This window comes from Strix aluco, chromosome 2 (assembly GCF_031877795.1).
Source record: "Strix aluco isolate bStrAlu1 chromosome 2, bStrAlu1.hap1, whole genome shotgun sequence".
Taxonomy (NCBI): domain Eukaryota; kingdom Metazoa; phylum Chordata; class Aves; order Strigiformes; family Strigidae; genus Strix; species Strix aluco.
The window spans coordinates 116,034,543-116,056,051 of NC_133932.1; the positions used below are offsets into that span (position 1 = coordinate 116,034,543).

The 21,509-nt window shown below is 43.2% G+C and overlaps 1 protein-coding gene across 3 annotated transcripts in view; it reads left to right on the forward strand.

The window, feature by feature from the left end:
- Nucleotides 1-1,025: 1,025 nt before the first annotated feature.
- The window catches only part of ATP8A2 (ATPase phospholipid transporting 8A2), a 353,217-nt gene continuing 332,733 nt past the window's right edge, over nucleotides 1,026-21,509 (forward strand). For 2 of the 3 annotated variants that reach the window (XR_012622101.1, XM_074815984.1), the window contains exon 1: nucleotides 1,026-1,155. Coding sequence is in view for 1 of the 3 variants with exons in the window: in XM_074815984.1 (XP_074672085.1) it covers nucleotides 1,077-1,155 (79 nt within the window). In the remaining 2 variants the exon portion in view is untranslated. The remainder of the gene's footprint in view (nucleotides 1,156-21,509) is intronic. The other variant, XM_074815985.1, reaches the window with a different exon arrangement.

Sequence of the window (21,509 nt, forward strand, 5' to 3'; positions counted from 1 at the left end):
AGATCAAGAGACTTCTTTATAGCTGATTTTTTGCCCTTCAATTTCATTCCTCCTTTGCCTGCCCTTGGTAGGTAAATTCTCATGGTTGCAAATGTTTTGCACTGAGAGGCAACGCGCTGTAAGAGTTAAGTGGTATATTGATTAATCTTTCCTCAATTTCTTTTTTTATCCTTGATTTACCAGATATTTTAAGTGGGGAAGGAACGGTATCTTTTGTGAAGAGCCTGGCAGCATGCCACAGTGAGGAAAGATGTCCTTGTAACTGGAACAAAGAAGCCCGGTTAGGCATCCTGATCCCAGCGAGGGCTCTGTTGTGATGCTTTATGTGCCTAAAAATGTCAGTAAAACACTAGTTTCGGACAGACACCTCAGAAAACCCTGACACCCCAGGCCCCGACTGTGTCGAACCTTGTGTCACGGTTCGCAGGGGGTACTCGGGGCTGCGGAGGCTGTCACCAGCGGAGTAGCGCTTTGCTGAGGTACGGACGGCCGCAGGGTGCGGGGCCGCAGGGGACCAGCCCGAGCCTGTCCGTAACCTACAGCACGGGGCAACACCGCCGGGCCGGGCCGTTGTCGCTGCCCCCGGGAAGCCGTTGTGTCCCTAAGCGGCGGTGAGGAGGCGGTCGGCCCCCGGCTCTGCACCCGCCTTGTCCCCGGTGGCCTTAGCGGAGGAGCCCGGTAGGCGCCCGGGGCCGCGCCGACCCCTCAGGCCGGTTTCCCCCCGGGGCGTGGGGCCGGCGGGGGCCGCGGCGAGGAGCCGCGGTCCGGCGGCGGGGCCGGGCCGAGCGGGGAAGGGTCTGCCTCTGGCGCGGCCCTGCGAACAGGGGCGGAGGGGGACGCAGCCCCCTCCGCAGCGCCTCGCCCCCTCCTCAGGAGGGACCTCCCGGCCCGCCGGCGGCGCGCCCAGCCCGGCGGGGGCTCAGCGCCTCGCCCGCCCCCGCAGCCGGGCCCCGGCTGTGCCAGCGGCCGCCGCCGCAGCGCGGCGTCGGCGTGAGGGGGGGCCGATGGCCAGCCCGCCGCCGCCGCCGCCGCCGCCCTAGCCGGCCGCGGGCCTCGCCTGCCGGCCCGGCCGCAGCATGCCGAACAGGGACGGCCTCGACACGGCGCTGAGGATGTCCCTGCGGCAGAAATCCTCCAAGATCCACTCCTCGGCTGGTGAGGAAAGGGCGAGGCGAGCCGAGGCGAGGCGGGAGGGAGCGGCGGCGGGAGGAGGTGCCGCGGCGGAGGAAGGAGCGCGAGGGGAAGGGAGACGGCGCCTCCGCGGCCCGGCCGCCCGGCCCCGCCGCCGCTGCACCGCCCGCGCTTCCCCGCCGCCACCGCCTTCGCTGGGGTGTTGCGGCGGCGGCGGCGGCGGCGGCGGGAATACCGCAGTGCCGCCCGCGGGGTCCCTGCGCGGGAAGGAGGCGCCGCGGCCCCCAGGGCTCGCCGGACCGCGGTGGGGCAGGGTAGCGCCGCCCGCTCGGCCCCTGCGCCCCGGGGGCACCGGGGGCACCGGGCACCCTCCGCCCGGCCCCAGCCTCGGGGCCTCCCCACGCCCCCGCCCTCCCAGTCACTGCACCCCGCAGGGCCCTGGCATCTCTCTGGGCACCCCCCCACGGGGCTCCCTGCCCGCCAGCACCCGCACCCATCGGGCACCCAGCAGGGCCGGGCCACCCTGGCCCGCTGCTGCACGGGCAGTGCCGAGCCCTTTCCCGGGGACGGCGGGGTCCGGGCAAGTGGCGGGCAAGCTCCGACGGGCAGCCTGGGTGCTGCCTTCTCGTGATGGCACTGCGGAGAGGGCAAGGGGTTGTTCCCCTTCTTTCTCTTGGTTGTGATAGTTTTTGACAGAATTCCTTGGTGGGCGTCCGGACAGAGGGCAGTACCGCCGGCGGAGGAGGGGGAGTCAGGGGTGCCCCGCACCCCACCGGGCTTGTCAGGGGCCTCCGTCCTGTGGTCAGGAGTGGGGAGGGCACCAGGCACTGCAGTGAGCTTACGGAGAGGTACGTGATAAGGTTCATTCAGGAAAATGTTTTCCAACTAGTTCATAAGAAAACAGACAAAAATAGAATATTTTGAAGGGGTAAGTCTGGTCCCAAAGGACTTCCACTGACTTCTATAGGACCAAGGTGCATTCAGAACTCACTTGTGGTATCTGTTTTACTTAGAGATAGATGAAGCATCAGTGACATTGTCTGTGACTTACAGACAGGTCCAGTAAAAGGCTGAGACACTCTGTGCAAAATATTTAGGTGCCTAATACAATCCCTGCGGTGAGTAAATACAGTGCTCCTTCAGCACTTTTTGCTTGAATAAGGAACGTGCTTTTGAAGCACGTTTCCTGATCAGCTCTACTTTGGGTTAAATCTCAGAGCACCTTGGAGAGCATTTGCTGGATTGCTTTTGGATGACGCTTGAACTGGAAGATGTCCTCCAGCTACTCGTAGCTGTTCAGCCCATGGAACTGGGCTAGAGCTAGCCTGAAGGAGAAGCCACCTTCCCCTTGGCTCCTCGTCACAACCTGGTCACTCCAGTGATATTCCCCTGTTTGGCCTCACAGCCTGCTAATAAGGACAGAACCTCAGGGACTTCTGCAGTAGCTGCTGAAGTAAGCAGGATGCTAAGCAAAGAGGTGTGTAATGCCAGCTCATAGGAAATGGTAAGGTTTCAGAGTAGGATTTAGTACACTACCAGCTTTACTTCAGCATAAGCCATTCAGATGAAACAGTTGCAGTTAAGCTGATTCCACTTTCCAGTGCTTGGGGTTGGTCCACTTCTGCAGTCCGATCTGAAATCCTGTCCTGGGACAGGGAGGCTCCTCTCCCAGAGCTGCAGTTCAGCATATCTGTGACCTAACGTTTGGAATCCAAGCCTAGGTGCCCTCACCTATAGCCGGCCCTTCAGATGCTGAATGCTTGGCACTTGGAGAATGTTTAGCTTGAACATGGGATACATAAGGAGTTTCAGCTTCAGTTCTTGTAAGTCATACTTGTGGATCTAGGTGGTTAAGTTGCACCTCAGTCATGCTCTGGGTGCCTGAGGCACACACACAGTCTTCTGACTGGGATTTATCTATACACAGCTTTAGACTTTCACATGTTCCCTTCATTTCACATAAGTGAAATCCAAATTTGATGATACTCTGAAGAAAGATGGGGGTTGCTGGTTAGCATTAAAATCACTGCTTCTCAGTTGTGAACAATACATTTCCTATTTAGAATATTTTTCTGAGGATAACAAGAGTAATATCTAGTATAGGTATATATAATGCCTATGAAGATACATAATAGAGGTCTGTGTAATTTATTACATAGACTTATTAAAGGATATGATTGTAGTTGACTCAGGACACCAGAGCCAACTCTGGTGGCTTAGGACAACCGGAGGCAAGCTCTCTGCTGCCCAGAGAGAAGGTCCTGCCTTCCCTTTTCCTGCATACTCCCACTGCATTGCTTGCATCACCGTTAGCCATCAGATGGTTACCTGGATCAGTGCTGATGTGGCTCACTACCAGCCTGTATGATCTCGAATGGCCACAGGGAACAGATGCAGAAGGCTCTGTTTTTCACAGCATGCTGTGGCTTGGTGTGCAGATCTGCTGTCTGTGTGGACTGAACAGGTTCTTATGAGGGGCTCTGGGCTGCGTGAACCCAACTGTAAAAGCACACATTTGGAGACTGAGCAACTATCAGCTGAAAAGCAGTTCAGATGTGGTTGTGTGGTGGCACTGCAAAATCTGAAGGTTCTTCTGAGCTGAATGGTGTGGAGGGGGGGACTGGTCACCCTTTTGTCATCCTTAGGGTCAGGTAACCCTGTCTGCATCCACTGCAGTTTTCTTGGCACCTCTGTTTCAGAATATTCTACCTTCTTTCCTTTTTAGAAGAGGTTTGCTGCTTTAAATTCTTGCAGTTTGCTACTTCTGTTTATATTTCAGAGAGTTTTGATAATCTTAAAGTATTAGCTTTTAGTTTGGATCACAGAAATTTATTTTCATACTGTATGAAGTACTGCAGTAGCTTACAGACGTTCTTCTTCAGTCAAGGAGAACACTATCTCTGTGATGGTCTAATGATGTCTTTTCATGTCAGATCCAGTTGTGATTTTCTACCCTCCTGCATTTTGTAGTGTGCTTCCACATGTGCTAATACAGTATAAAATGTAATTGATATATTTGACAGAGTTTTAAACCTGCTTAACACCAGTACAAAGGACTTCACAGAAAAGCAGATGATGTGAAAAGGAGAATTTAGAGATGGCAAGTCAGCTCCTGCTACTCAAATGATCAGTCCTCTTCTTTTTTATGCATTTGCTCATTAATTGATTTTTTTTTGGGTACAACTAAATCTTTTTGTTGGTGTAATATTGTACCAGCTGAGCTAAATTGATTAGATTTAAATTATTCTCAGAGAAGTCCCCAGCTCTTTACTGTTGGAACCACAGACATCAAAGACTAACTTGTTCTCCTCCTTCCTGCCTCCTTAAAGTCACTAAAAATAAGCAACTGTCAATAACACATTGGATGATTACACAATAGCATTTTTATTTTTAGACAAAAAATTTTGAATTCCAGCTTTAGAATAGATTAAAGGTACAAATGATCTTGATGTCATTTACTGTGGTCTTTTTCAACTGCTCAGTGGTGCACATCAGCAAGAAGAAATATTTTTAGTGTAAAGGTAGTGGCAGAATTTTCTCTCAGGACATGAGGAGCTGAAATACAAACACGATTTCATGGTATGAAATCATACTCCTTTTATACCTTTTCCATCTATTTTTCCCCTGAAATACTTGCTTATATTTTATGCTGTGTATTTGGTCTTAAGAACAGCAACTGTCTCAGAGTCTTACTCCCTTCTGATTGTAAAGGATCCGTCTCTTTCTTTTCTCAGAGGAATGTCTATGTAAGAACCTCTTTGGACTAGATCCTGGTTTTGTGCTGTGATAATACATTACCATGATTGCAACTGTTGGGAACTGTCATACGGAGCAGTTGTAGTAGCATACAGACACTTGTATTTTGCTCAAAGCTTTCATCTGTAGTCATTTACAGGTTAGGCATAATTCCTATAGATACAAGTAAAACATGTAGTAGCTATAGGTGAAATACTTAGCTTTGCACTACTTACATATTGCTGTTGCTGCTCCAAAGGTGCATTTTGCTATTGTGGAGGTCAGGTTCGGACAGTGTAAGAAGCACGGTCAAGGCTAAAGCTTTCGCTGTGAAGCTCACTGAAGTCACCTGAACTCACGGGATATCTACAGCATCTTTTGCAGGCAGATTAGCAGTTGTCCTGAATGCATTTTTAAGCAAACAAACCCTATGAATGGGGTCAGCACAGTGCTGAGCAAACAGATTGCTAAAATCTAAACATTTTAATGTTTAACTAAGAGCAAAAGCCTTATTCTGCTGTGAGAAATGCACCTGGCAGGCATACTGACAGTGGGCACTAAGCAGAGGGGTGTACTTCCTCAGCAAATACATTTAATGCCCATTAACGTTACCAAGAGTTACAGAAACATCTAGCAAGGTGATTGCAACCACAGCGTTGGCACACTGAAATCCTGTCCTATGATGAGAAAGTTTTTCCAGGGGAAGACTAAAGTACGTGTGTTTTTATGCACACACTCAAACTGTGTGGTGGTAATTTTGTGTCAGTGTTAGGGAGCTCCCGTTTCTTTTAATCCATGTTTACCTGGCACATAACGTAGTATAATGTGCAGCTTATTCAATCACATCAAAGGCCCGATCCTATTTCCATAAACACCAGTGACAATTACGTCTTTTCAGCCAGACCTCATCACAATAAACCCCATGTTTATTACTATGTTTCTATAGTAGCACAAAGTGGAGTCTTCTCAAGTAGTGTGAGATCTTGCTCAACTGTCAAGTGAGGTGGTGACAAGTGACAAGGCTAACTGGAGGACAACCTGAACTTCTGCTGTCTTGGGTAACTCAAAGCTTGTCTGGCTATGGGAGTTGGTTTGCACTAGGATAGGAGGGAATTTAAAATATGTCTGCTGACAACACTGAATTAGAAAAAGATGTTGTATGCATGTTTACTGTGGAGTAACTTGATAAATAAACAAGGCCCTAAGTAGTGTGGCAGAAGAAATACTTTTTGCCTTACTGTAACGGGGAAGGTAAGATCATGAATAAGTCCATTAAACCACTCAGATGGTGGGGAACACAGTTATTTAGGAGTTAGTTGAAGAGATAAGAGATTTAACTAGCCTTCAGTTTTTAAAATTAAATGAAATGTATTTAATAAAAATAAAAATTTCCACTCCACTGTATAGCCAATATATGAACGCTCTTATGTTATGCTATTTGACTATATTCATAACTTTATTGAAAACAGATACATGTAGTGTCTATTTATAGGAACTATATTATTTGTTCTCTGTTTCACTCTCTCTCTCCACAGGACTTTTCTTTCAGATTTTAGTTCCCTAGCAGTACCTGCTTCTAGTGTACTTCCCTGTGCTGGGTGAGTCAGTGTCCTTCTCATTTTCTGGGTAGACCTAAAAGTACTCCCCTGCTAGTGTGATTTGGCAGTAATGCTGTTGTAATTCCATGCAGGATTAAAACATCTGACAGTAAAATGATTGCAAGGAAACGTGCTTGTCTGTTCAGGGTCCGCAAGTATCTCCAAGACAATGGAACTGCCCTTACTGGATACAGGAAGAACAGTCATTTAGTGGCATTTTCATTGCCACGAGGTTTGAGTACAGTCTTGATCTCTGCTAACTCTGTAGGGAGTTCTTACACGGAAATCGATGGCTTCAGAAATGATGCTGATTTAAAGCATTTCTTTTTTTTGATTATTAACTCTTCTTCCCTCCCCAAGAAGTTTCAAGCTGACAGCTCCCATTGACTCTACATGGCGTTTTGGATAGTCATCTGAAAATTGATGGCAGCATCTCAAACTGATCACTCTCCAATCAGTTACCAATTCACAAGGCATTTTTACTGTAGTAAAGACTTGCTGAGGGCCCTATAAACAACCATGTCATCCATTTCAGCTCTTCTGGAAGGTTGTCAAGTGATACTCCCTAGGCCTGCTACACAGTGGTACTCTTAGCTGGTTCAGCTCCCTTTGAGCTGTCAAGTATACCCTCTAAATAATCTTATCTGAGAGTACTGATTAGCTACTTGTGAAGATTACTAGCGCCTGTGTTAGCTTTATTATTATAAGAGATTACTGTTTCATATTTGTTTTCCTGTACCATGTTGCATTGTGGCACATTTTTATTAGTTTGTAGTAGTACGAATATCAGAATATCTGTTACAGACAGTGTCTGTAGAGCCTGATTGCTGACAGGTTCTTTCAAGGGATAGTTAATCACAAAATCTTTCTTGTATGGTAGAGCAGAGCAATATATTAGACTTTGCAAGGCAGCTGAACATCTCTGCAGCAACAGTTTTCTGCTTCTGGGACAGCCATTAAGTGTGCCTTGCCTTTTTATCAACACAAATGTTTTCCTTTCAGTCTCTTATCTTTTCTAGCTAAACCTTTTTGAGCAGTTGCAGGTATGTAAGACATGCCATCTGAGAGCTTTAGATAACCGATTCGCAGCTGGTACACTCAAAGGATAACTTGTGAAAGATTGTTGACGTGGAAGATTGAGAAAAAAAAGTAAAATTGTGTAAGGTTTTTTTTTTAATGCAAACTGAAAAAACAAAGTATCAGTATTGAAAACTTCTTATTCGAACAGTTATTCCAGTATTTGTTTAGAAAGCTTTCAGTTTTTTGATTAGCACTATTGCCACCTTTTCATAATGAATTCTGTTTACTAGAAAAGTTCCTGGGCAGTTTCTTTCCAGCCTAAGGAGTGGATAGCTGCCTGCCTGTTTGGAAGGTCCTGGCTCTCAGGCTTAGACCCATGTCTTACCATGGCAGTAATTCTTGATTCTGGACATTTTTAATGTGAATACTGGAAGCTAGAACAGAGTGAGCACACCTGAAAACAGAGAAGATGCTGAGTTTTGTATTTCAAGTGAAGGCATGATAAGGCAAAGGTGACATGATACAGATTTTAATGAGTGACCCAAGCAAACTACCTATTTGCACTTCTTGGAGAAGTGACATAATCCATATGGTTAGAATGTCACATACAAGTATATGACATTCAAAGGACGTTTTCCAGACAGCTAGAGGTGTTTCTTAACAATGTAGTTGTCCTTGCAGTGAGCACTAAAACTAGTTTAAATTAGAAAGAACATGAGGTGTCAGTAAATTAGTCTCAATACCTTCATGTTGTGCTGAAGAATCACAAGACATACTGTGGATTTTTTAAGATATTTCTACTACTTTCCACCCTTGCATAGGATATTTTTGTTATTTTTAGTTCTCATGAACAACTTGGAAATTGTTGCACTGGGGCATCAGTGCAAAGTGCAAACAAATAACTTGTCTTCCACTTGACTAGAATGGAGGAGCCATGATTGGGTCAGACTTGTAATTCATAATAGGTACAACAAAGTATGTCAGTTTCCTTTAGCCAAGGATTTGGTCTGATGAACCTACCTTCTTTTAGAGTGTTGTAAATCAGGATTAACACGACTGAAATTGGTGTATAGGTTCTGTAAGGAAGAGAAGGTGGCCTTACATTTTTCTGAAAACTGACTGGAAGGTTTTGATTTTTTAATTCCTAATCTCTCAAATGCAGATGACCAAACCCATTTATTTCATTTCAGTGAATAAGTAGGTAGTCATAAAGAGTGAAAGCAAAAGTGTTTATCTCATTACAATAACACCACCCTGATTCATTTGCTACTTTGAATAGAAGAAGGGCTCAGGTGTTATCTCCTGCTCACCCAGCGCTGTTCTGCTTATTCATATGAAGCACGGTGAAGGCAATCCAGCACCCTGTGCCTGTGAGATCTAGGAGCATCCAACCTGATGCTTATAAGAAGGATATATGAAACAAATACCCCAGGCTTTTGTTTGCCTTTAAATACTCTATGCAAACGTCACCTTAATAGATGCAGTTTATTTGTAAATGGAAGACAAAGAATGCTGAAAGAATATCTGCAAAGTCAACAGCAGCCATCATAACTGTGAAACAGATACAAAGGCTACATCTGCATTTGTCATATCAGTTACACAGATGGAAATCAGGACTTAACCTGGAAGCTTTAAACTGAAATCCACTTGTCATTTACTCCACTTTTCTGCATCACTGGGAAGGCTCAGAATAGTTCCTGCTTCAGTGGTTCCGTGGCTACTGAACTGAAATACATTGACCTCAATCCTGGTGCCTTGTTTTGAAGAGGGACAGAAAGACAGGGGAATTAAGGTATGTGGTGCTCCCCAGACTGGGGAGAGGACCAGTCCAGCTTTACAGATTAGCGGTTAAATCTTGTTCCCAGAGTTTCACTAATAGAGGTCTGCACCTGAAAGCCATCCTTGTACCATTTGTCTGCCTGGTGGTAGGGGGAACAAAGAGTTTTTCTAAGAGCTTACCAGGCAGACAGGAGGAGATGGTGCTGTCCTTCTCCCTCCCTGCCCCCAGTCAAACTCATCCTAATTCTGTGTTGCCTGAAGAGCAGGGACTATTCACTCTTCACTCCTTAACTAAAATTCTCACCCTTGCTGAAGTTTTCTCACATTCTTTAGTAAACGAAAAGGTTCTTACCCTCTTGTTCTTTTATTTACAAATCTGAAATTTGCTTATCCGATCTTTCAAAAGATTTTAAACCCTACAAATCTTCATTAGGGTAACAAAAGGGGGTGATCGGTCTTCAGAAAGAGAAAGGAGTGGCTAGAAAGAGCTGAAAGATTTGAGGAGAAAGACTTGATTTCTTACAGAAAAAGCGAAAATATTTTGGGGTCCCAAATAAAGACACTTCAGGAAAGTGCAATTATTGGTAAATTTATTAACATGCAAATGTGCAAAGAAACTCATTATTTTAGAGTTATTTTAGATATGTTTCATCTTGAGAAATTGGAGTTGTATATAATTTCAGGTCATTATGTCGAGCCCTTATAATAGGAAGAATTAAAAATACATTTTCTGGAGAGGGTGAGGGCAATGTAATCTCGTAACATAGTGTATAGATCCACATTACTCAAGGGTCACTACAGTTGATGTTCTGATTGTGATGAAGCTCTTCAGGACAGAATATGTCATTTCAGTTTGGTCAATACTTCTGTATTTATTGTGAACTTCACAGTATTTTGGTATTTTACTTACCAGCTACCAAACGCAAGCTTCTGTCAGCCTAGCTATCATCTAAACAGTTAAGTTTCTGTACATATAGTCAAGAGAGAGAAAAATTATTTCGACTAGAGCATAGTGCTGATGCAAGAACAAACTTTCACAGACATTTAGTCTAAAAGTAATACACATATTTCTAAATATAAGACAACTGTTTAGAATATCTTTCCAGAAAGAATGGTGGGAAAGAAATCTAGCTTGATCTCATAGCTGAATTTGATTGGTATATGTAAAGGACTATAAAATAATCATCTGGAATAGGATGATCTGAACTTTTTAACAGGCTTTTGCTTCTAGGTCTGTATTTTTAAACACCATGCAGAACCAGGAACCTCATGTGTGGGAAACACACTGTATACACTGAGCTTTCCAGAAGTAGGTGATAAAATAGCACCCGCACTTATTATCTGATTTTGACTGAACAATAACAACCATCATATGCAGTATATTCCAGTACTTCTTTTCTACCATGCTAGGACTGGGATGATCTGTGGTGTCTGCTGTCATTTCAGTTTCAGTTTAATTTCTTACTCAAAAATGACCAATAATTGTTTTGGAAAATATCAAAAAGTTCATAAAGGCAATAACATGAGAACTGTAAAATAATGGAAGAGCATGGTGGCAGAGGGGGAAGGAGGCAGTCAGTATCCCTAAAAGTCCTGCCAACAGGAAGAAAATAAATTTCTCTGGAAGCCAAAAGAGGACAACATGAAGTCACTACAAAGCAGCACAGCTGTGGCTGTCCAAGGGAGTAGTCTGAACTGATAAAAGAAAATGCGTATGTCCCTACAAACCACAGGGTAGAGAACCATAGTAAAGAACCTCTGCCTTTTGACTTTTTTAGTGTGACTGTGTGCAGAAAGAGATATAAACTCTGAGAGTGTCCTGCTGCCTGGACTATATTCTCTGACATCCTGAATTCCAGTCAGTGTATTTTTTTCACTCTGGAATATGGACAGCCTTTGGATACAGCTGGCAATCAAACATCAAGGGAGCTTTATACGCTACCTACTCAGGAGGTAGGATGGCACATGTCTCCTAACCCTCCTAATGCCAGTTTATCAAGAGCTTGCTACTGTGAGTTGTAATGCGTGCCATCAACCTAAAATTGCTCAATAACACAGATGATGCTTTCCCCAAATGCATGCCAGGGAGCTCTTCTATCACAGGTCTCTGGTAGCTGGGACTGTGTATGCAGCATCTTCCATACACAGCATCTCCCTGTTACCATTCCCTCTCTCTGACTGAGTATCTCATAGGAGATCTGCAAAATCTGAGATCCTACAGTGGGTCTCTTTAGTTGAAGGATTTCCATTGAAAGCAGATGATGTCTCTTTTGTCTCACAGTAGATGCACCTGACATTTAAATTGCTATCCATTTCCATCACTGACTGCATGCTGTCTCCCTTAAGTGTGCTTACCCACATTGGTTCTGGTAGGAGTTTGAGTTAGATGCAAAGGAGAGCATCTGGCATGGCATGGGAGAGAGCTGTAAGTGTTCCAAGCCTGAACTGCAGGAGGGACCTCAACAATCCTAAAAAACTTTCACCATCAAGAAAGACTGTTCATCCAGAGCTCCAGAGAAGAAGAAGATTCTGAAGTCCTGAACACTGGATGGTTTTGTTGAAGTTTTGGCCTGCCAGATGATTACCTAAACCATTTTCTTTGAGGGCTTTTTGCCAAAACCCCAAAGAGAGAAAAATGGGAATAAAATAGCAGCAATAATAGGTCTGGTATGATTTTGTTGAGACAGTGCAATTTTGTGTAAGTGCTAAGTAGCATAGGATTTAAATAATTTAGTACTCCTTTTGGTACTTTTTGGTTCATTAGACAGCCAGGTTCCCAAGTTCTGCAAACTGGCCATTCCTGCTATGACTGCTGTTGTTTAGCGAGACATTAAACTCTTTTATTAGGCCATCATGCCATCTCCTATGTAGAGAGATCCCTGACAAGCCGAGGCCAGAGTTAATCTTAGACCTTCTTCCTACCGGAACCTTTTTTTTCATAAAACAAAAGTCCTTTGTGAGACACTGCCATGGTTTGAACTCAGAGGGCAACTGAGCACCACGCAGCTGCTCACTCCCCCCTTCCCCCTCAGAGCTGGGAAGGAGGAAGGCAGAGGGCCCAGAAAATTGAGATAAGGACAGGGAGGGATGATGTCATCCTTTGTAAGGCACAGGCAAAAACCAGACTCATTAGGGGAAGAAAAAAAGAACATAAATTTAATACAGACACTAACAACAACAACACAACAGAGTAGGACATCTTGAAAACACCTTCCCCCCACCCTTCCCTGTTCCCAGGCTCAGCTTTGCTCCTGATATCTCTACCTCCTCCCTCCAGCAGCTCAGGGGGTGGGGAATGGGGGTGCGGTCAGTGCTGCCGCTTCTTCCACCTCGGGGCAGGGAAACTTCTGGCATTGCTCCCCTGTTCCAGCGCAGTTCCCCTCTCACAGGAGACAGTCCTCCACAAACCAACTCCGACATGAGTCACTCCCACAGGTGTGTGGGTCCTCCCAGTGCTGAACTACAACAGCGGGGCCTTCTTCCCACGGGGTCCCGGCCTTCCTCAGGCGCAGTCACCTGTCCCAGCGTGGGGCCCCCCACAGGCCACAAATCGGCATCTGCTCCACTGGTGACCCCCATGGATGGCAGGAGGGTGGCCCTGCCATCTCACACAAGCTACAGAGGAGTCTCTGCCCCAGTGTACCTCCCCCCTTCCTCCTCCATTCTTCCACTGACCCCAGAGTTCACACAGGTGTTCTCCTCACAACTCCTACTAACAACTCCCACAACTCCTCCCAGGTTCCCCTTCTTAAATACGTTATCTCAGAGATGCAGCTAATTGGCCTGGCCTTGGTGCAAAGGCAGGTCAGAGTTGGAGCGAGGGGAGCTTCCAGAAGCTTCTCACAGGGGGCTGCCTCTGTACCCCCTCCCCTGCTACCAAAAAACCCCCACCACTCACTCAAACTAGGACAGACACCCAGCACTTTACACACAATCATCCTGCTGAATTTCTGCCTCATTCCATTAGAGGACATCAGTTTTGTCTGCTGGTGAGATGCTAAGATTTATATTTCTGTGGCCCAGTTCACGTCTAGACAGGGCAGATGGTACTATTGGAGTGTACAACATCATTAATTTGGGACTCAACAATTGTAAACAACCATATTTTTTATTTTCATCAGAATTCATACAGAAACTCAGTAATAAAATATTAGTACCTACCCTAAGCAGAAGCCACAAAATTTACTGAGGTGGAAAAGGACAACAGTGATGTAGCTTCTGTGTTCATGGGGAACTAAAGCTGTTTCACTTCAGTTCCAAGTATTTTGTCATCGGCGTCTCCAGAACAAGGGAATAACTTCAGTTACGTACTTCATGGGGTCAATATGAAGATTACAAGTAGCTACACAGTGTTTGTATGGTGCTGGGAAATAGAAGATGGTATATGAAAAGGTTTCTTTAGTCACATAATTTTGCAGCCATTAGGGTTAGATTTTTTTCATAGTTGCCATCTGGCTTTGGTGGTATCAGACCTCATGAAACCAAGTCCATGTGGGTATTCTGGAAGAGACAAATACAGCATGACCTTTTATTTAATCCTCTGTTTCTTGTAAAGGTTTATTTTTACAAGGGCACTTTATAAGCTATATCTCTGTAGTTTTTAGCGTTATTTCTTATTGTTTAAATAGCTTATTAACAATGATTCTACTCCTACATAAACAGTTCTAATAAGAAAATTGATGTATCAGTTTTTAAACTAAAATTTGAGATTAGTGATTAAGAACCTGAAGAAGGGGGAAGGGAAGTCCTACATTAAGAAGATTGGCAGTGCTTCAACGAGAAGACTATGCTGTGACTGAGGCTATACCCAAAAATAGAATTGGATTAACAGAAGAAAAGCAAGTAGCTAAAACTAAGGTCAAAGCAGAAATAGATGCTGTAGAAGTGTCTCATACACCAAAAGATAGGAAGAGATATTAAAGGAGTTTTTCTATTATATACACCTGTAAAAAAACAAATCAGTTCATACTAAGGGGAACTGTAAAAGAAGACTCAAATAATAGATCAGTTAAGAGGTCAAGAGCTAAGCTTTAAAATATGAGGAAAAAATAACAACAACCATTTATGGTTGCTTATAAAGGTTTTAACACATATACTGCTACAAATAAATTAAAAAATAAACTGTAAAAGACAGCTGCAATAATACTAACACTTACAAAATCAGTGGAACAGTAAAAGTAAGTTGTTTAAAACTGTCATTCATGTGGAGTAATATAGTCACCATTCAACCTGAATAGGTTGTGTTTTTAAGTACTCACCAGAAAAGAGACTTAACTAGATACACATTCTACCTGATGCCAATTATTACAGCTCTGTTTACACTAATGAGCCTCAGCCCCCTAATTTGTGGGTGAGAGAGGCTAATGCGCACAGATAAGACTTTAAAAGAGGAGAAAGGAAATAGAAGGTCGTGTCTTATAGAGGTTTTGGTAGTATAAGCTGTAGTACGTAGGACTACTTGTTTTTTTTTTGTTGGTTTTTTTTTTTTAGTTTGGGATTTCAGTCAGGTAAGTTTATTTTAGTGTTTGAAGGGAGGGAAGCTTGCACTTATTGAAAAAAAATGTATTTTTAACGTATTTGTTTCTAGTGCTTTGGGGTAGATATTGACTCTCCTTATCTTCATTTTCCTACATGGAAAAGCTGGAAGTTTCTTTTCCTCATAGGAAGGTTCATTCAGAAATACAGAAAGAGTCTTGTAGTAAGCAAAGTATACGTCTGTTTTTACTGAAATGGTTTGGGTTTTGTATCTGTGATTAAATACTGCTTGGTAAAAGTGTAGCTAAAACTTAAACTAGAGAACAAATAATTATTAATCTGTATCTGAATAATCCCTTTCTGTAGTTCTGTGTTTTTGTTGCTGTCACTTGTGTGACATAGGCACTACAACAGTGGTTTTCAACAGCTACATAGTAGAAGTTATGCTAAAGATGAAAGGTATACTTAATGTGAGAAAGTCCTTAAGCTTTATTAGTGTGTAAGGCTAAATTAGTGGTGAGCAATTGTTGCATTAACAATGAACTCAATTTTAAGACAGTAATTGAATGGAGGGGATTTCTCTCCATTCATTAGCTCTGCTCTTCACAGTGAAGTAGAACAGCTATGTGGAAATAAAGTAGTAGTAATATTTCTGAAGCTCTCTAAACATGGTATAGCAAACTAATGCTTACTAGTAGGGGACTCCTGCTCATATATGAGCAAATATTTTCTGTAATAGTCTGGAGAGAAGAGAAAGAAGGCTTCTAGGCTTTCAGAAAAAAATGTTGTATTAAATTTGTCCCCAGTAGTTACTTGAGAGAACTGGCTGCTTGCTTTCATCTTTTATTTAAAAACAAAAAGTGAAGCTTATACTGGGGGTGGGAATGACTATTTTCCTTTCAATAGGTATTTCCATCATGAAGGAAGGAGAAACTCAAGCAACCTGTATTTAATTCAGGAATGGATACAACTCAGCACGGTCTGAAGACTGTCTGAAACTCTGTCCTGGAGAGTTTAGAACCCCTTTTAGACTTCTTAAACTATTCCTTGCACTGAACGAAAGGAAAGAGAAGAGTGACTGAAGTCTAGCTGGCAAGACTTTCTTAGGAATGAAACGGCAGTGCTTGCTGTACCTGGATGAACGCACTGTCATTGGAAGCTGAGCCAGCTAGGTGGTGGTGTTCAGCTTTCAGCAGTGATAGGTTGTCTTGGTCTTTTTTTCTTCTCCTCCCTAGGGCTACTTTTTTATGAAAAACTCCTCCAGTGCTAGTGTATGAGTCATAAGCATAATTTCCTCTAAATCCACAGCAGCCTATGCAATACTAGATAATTAAATATTGAAAATGTCTGTGATTCTTGTCTTTGCTCATTTTGGTAGCAGTTCCAATAAAACTCTGCCTATTGTGGACAGGTACTAGAATGTCTCAGAAGTGACAGATGGATGCAGTACAAATGTACTTAATCTTCAGGAATGGTGGAATAGGTCAAGCTGAATCCTGATCTGATAGAAAACAAACATTGAACGAGCAGGAGACCTGTATGGTCATTGTGCCAGCTGGTCTAGTTGGCATAACTCTGCCTAAATCAAATTCATTGACACCTGCCTGTAACAGTTCAGGGCCTGCTCTATAGGCTTCCCAGAAAAACCTGTAGAAGGATTATAACATATTTTTTAGAGGTCAAGCCACTGAGACTATTATCTCTCTTTAGGAGGGGAAAAAAATATGGTAGGGGAAAAAAGAGAAAAGAATGCTTTAACTCATCCAGTACAGATGCTGCAGAAAACATAGCTGTTCCAGGAAGAGCAACTAGCGTAAGAAGGCTTATTGGGTTGGGATTTTTCTAATAAAAATACTTTATTGGGGAAAACTTCTCCAGCTATACTTATAGGACTTCAGCATAACAGTATCAGTTGGATAAATAATACTTATTACTGCAGTATTAAAATAACTGGTAAGTATATTTTTCATATAACATGCTTCAAAGGGAAAAGGAAGAATCCACATGAGGTTGTAGCTCAATAAGCTTTAATGTCATCCCTGATCTGATCTTCTGACTGAGGCTGTAGAGCAAAGATAAGGCTGCCTGATACTGCAAAACCTGTAAGCCTCTCTTATCTGTCAGTAGTGTTCTTTTCCTGCAGGGGACAGGTAGAGGCGTGTGATGGCAGCTTTTCTCTTGTCCTTGGTTAAACATAGAACTGCTGTTGAATTTCTTTTTGGAAGTCTGTTTATACATCCATTAAACTAAAAATAGACTTGTTCTACACTGAAGATTTTTATGAAGTTCACAAGTCTGTCCTGAGCCTTGTGCAGATGTATGTCTTTGTTAAGCTGCCTTAAACATTATTATCTGTGTTCGGATTTTGGTACTCCTTGGTGATAAAGATAACTTACAAGCACCATGAGAGGTTCTGCACTGGATTCTTCATCTGGTGCTCAAAGCTGGAAGTACAGAAACTACTCTTCTAGGTCGAAATATAAGGAACCTGAAATGGAGACACCCATTCCTCCACCCCCTTGCTGTAACTCTTCTCTTGGAGAGGTGGTGGTTTCAATCTAGTCTCAAAGTCCTCTGGAAACAACCAGGTGTTGGGGACGGCTGTAAAGTCTCACATCAGGACAGATACTCCTGTTTTAAGGTGCCTCAAAAGGAAGAAAATAACTGTTAGTGCAAGAAAATGAATCTGAGGAATGTGTGACCTCTCTGCATGCCCTATCTGTGTTGTGATGGTGCTATAGGATAGCAGAGTCACTCTGCAATGTATCTCTAACTCCTAGACCTCTGAAATAGCCTGAGGTTTATTTCTTTTTCCTGCTGTTAATAGTCAACTCCATGTTGTCCACTCTGCACTGAGGATGGCATTTCTTGCTTCTCTCACTGGATCAGAGTGATGGGTCTGCATGGGTTATGCTCATAGTTCTGGGATTCAGTGCAGTTATCTATGTGGATGTGGTGTTCCCTCCACCATGTTGGGATCACTGAACAGTCCTTGGTCTAAAGGTAGAGAACAAAAATATTCTGTCTGATTAACAAGACACTATTAATTCTGTCCCTGTGTTGTGTTGAACTTCAAGATAGTGAGTATTACATTAGAAAAATTAGTAAAAGAGTTAAAGAACATGATAGCCTAGGCAGTTACAATGATGCTGTTTTCTGCAAGGCACTTGTCTGAAAGTATAGCTGAAAGTATATTGCAATTAGTGAGAATGAATTGGTTGCCAATTTCCTCTCTTGAGTGGTTCCATTAACAGTCCCACTAACAGTTGTAGTGAACCTTTATTAAATACAATACACCACATAACCCACATGAGCCTGTGTGGCTTGGTACATGGTGTGTTCTGTAATGGTATCATGCAGTCAGGTTTTCCATCTGATTTACTAAGTATTTCATCAAAAACTCGGTATGATTTTTATTTAAAAGATGTTGTCTCAGTGAGGAGAACAGACTATAACTTCACTTTTTTCCCCAGTATTTCTTTCATACCTACTTTTTTCTGTGTTAAGCACACTTGAAGAAAGGCAAAAGTAGCAGAGTGGAAAGGATAGAGTGGATTAATAATATGCTGTTCTTAGCTTAACACTCAATGCTTAGAACTTGTAGTGTGATGGTGGGGTACCCTCTTAGGTAGGATCAGAGGCTTGTGTGAGCAGTGAAACACCTCAGTGTTGCAGACAGGATCTGCTCTGTGCCCATTCAAAGGCATATCTGAGTACTTGGATCCATCAGCCTGTACTGATAGCAGGTCCTTCATCTAACAGAGGCACGATGAGGTAAAATTAGGCCTTGCTTTTGCAATAGCTGAGCCAAAATGTGTAGAAGGTCCTAGTCTCTTCTTCCTGCAAGTGATCATTCCCTGTTGTCTTCTGCACTACGTGTGACATAGCTGCCAAGCAGAGATGAGTAGCTTGAAGAAATGCTGGGAGGGAAGATTGTGGCTGTCTGCTTAATCAGTACCCATCAGTCAGTCCTTGATGATTAAACAGTTCTTCCTTATTCTGGATCAGGTGTGGTAATCTTTCTTCCCCCTCTTGAAGAAGGGATATATAGATTTGAAACCCTGGGGTTCAAGGGAGGTTGTTTAAACCTTAGTTCCCTACTTTGTAGTCAGATGGCTTGTTAAAAAGGCAGTCTCATCTGTCTTGTGTGGTATATTGGCATGCTCAGGGTATGCCAATATAGTCATGCTACTTAAATGTTTTCTTCACAATTGTTTTTCTACTAGCATCATCTAGACCATGGACTGATGGTTTTTGGGATGTTATGTTGCTGTTTCAGACATGTGAGGGTAAAAGGTGAGACATCTGGGGCATTTCATAGGGATGAGTTAGGAGTTGCCCTCAAGAGTGCTGAGGGAGCCCCGCTGTCTTTCAAAGCTGGTTCCACTATGCAGAGCCATTCCCTTACCATGCCACAGCTCAGTTCAGTGTTCAAGATGTGGCTGTCTCAGCTGTCAGTAGCACTAGTAATGAAACAGGGTTAAGGAAGGCATTTGTCTGGCTTGCTGTTGGTTGAGCCCTTTCCAGTGACAGCAGTTGGCAGTGGTGAGATGAAGAGATGGCGTTCCATTTGCACTTTTGCAACAGGATCTGTCACAAAATGCAGAGGGACCTGGATTGGTTTGGTTGGCATTAGGGCTGCAGCCTGCTGTGTTTTGTTATTAACTGTTAAAATTCACCCCATAACAGTTATCACCCATGTCTGATCAGGGCAAGACATTCATCCTTGTGAATAGATTAGATGCTTTGAAGAAACAGTGCTTTTGTAATGTGTGTTCTCCTTCTGCTGAGCTCTTCCACAATACCTGTACACACATGTGCAGACATGAGAAGAGAACAAACATGAGTACCTGAACTAATTGTTGTTTACTTCGTGTCCTTAAAATCTAATAAAGCATTGGCCTTGTTTTTCTAATCTGTTTGCTTTTGCCTGATGGAAGTTTAGCAGCTCTACTGATCAAGCCTGTTGCTTTTAGCTACAGGACCCCCACCTCCCCCCATTAAGGGTAGGAGCAGTGCTGGCCATGTATCTCATGGCTGCTGCACAGCACTGCCTAGTGAGCAGATGGCTGGTCTGAGATGGCTTTGACAAATCCAGTCAATTACCTGCAGCCTAGTTCATTAACCAACTCTGAACAGTGGGCATTGTGCTATTAGTATTGCTGGTGGTCTATCTTGCATGCTGTCTGTCTTCTTCCCCACCTGCTGCCTCTTGGTCAGTATTTAAGTTATGAGTGTACCTGCTAATGCCCTGCATGTCTACAGTAGGTGTGCTGTGTAAATAATTAACAGGACTTACATGACTCAACTCTAGTTAAAGTGGGCGAGGGGAGCTGAAGTTGAATGATGGTAGAAGATATACAGTACTGCATTTCCATCTAATGCAAGTCCGGATTTTGTTAGAGCTCTTTGAGATCTACCCTGTGGTAGCTGAAGCCAGCTTTCCCCAAGACTTGGTCAGACTGATTATCCAGAGCTATCCCTACCTTACAGCCAGCCTGTTTGCCTGCTGTGGATTCACTTGATTTTTAAAAACAATCTTTTTTGATAGGTAATAAGGATTGCTCATAAGGGAGTACCTATGGATCCACTAATCATTAGAATATCTTTCATGAGAAGAGTCTCAGGGCTGCATTAAACTTGTCTTAAGAACCTGTAGGGAAAAGGCTGTGGTTTGTCTCTGTGGTTGTAACTACAGCACATCATCTCTGAATCCTTAACTTCTCAGTTAGATTTTGGCCAAAGGTCATAAGTTAGACCATAGGGCTTTGTTAGGCAAGAATTGGTACATGATGCAGTTCCCCTCCAGATTAGTGTATGTGAGGCCTTTAGCATTAAAAGGCATTTTTGTATAGTATTTCAACTGGTAAATGAGTTCTCTTCTGGCCTGTTAGAAGGCAGCAGTCTCAGGTGTAGGTCAAATGCTACTGCCACAGGATATGAGGTATGTATTTCTTTGCTTTATCCTGTGACTTTAAGAAGACTTTGTTAAACCCCCCTTACAGCAATCTAGTGTTCTTGCCTCTAGAGATAAAAAATGAGCTAAATCAACTCTATAGCATTGTTAGTGCTGGGTTAAATAAGTACAAATAAATGCAAGAAGCTGTAGTGGCTTCAGGCTACTTCAACTAGAATTATCTTAACATGGCAAATCCTTGACTTCTGTTGGTGTTTACTCAAGAGGATATTAAGAGTAAAAGGATGGAAGAAAAATGCCTGTTCATTTTATTGATAGTATTACATTGTTTGCAAGTACTTGATCTTCTTCATCCACATCAATATTTTTGCTTTTTAAAGTAGAAAGCCTATTTAATATGGAGGCAACTGCATTGATAACGGTGAGACAAAAGCATTGATAACTGGATTGCAAGGATTATCTATTAATAGTCATGCTTCTTTAGCTTATATTTTGGTGGCCCAATTTAGTAATAGAGCACAAGCTAGGTGTCAGTGTATTAGTTCACAAAAATTGAAAATAGTTCACTATAATTATTCACTATAATCTTCGGATTATAGATGTATATAGACATTGCTCCTGTTCATTTAAAGGCTGGGTTTCTGTGCATTGGTTTTGATGTTAACTGGAGGGGAGAACCAGTTGGGTTGAAGGTGAGTGACAAGTTGGCTGCCCTGCTGGTGACATTTAAGACCTAATTTGTTCTTGCTGCAAGCTTCCACCTTCCTCCCCCCCCCCCCCCCCCCCGCCCCTGGTTTTGTAAATCAGTATTTAAAGAAATGTTTTCTGGCAGTCCTGAACGTCTTTATGGAAGT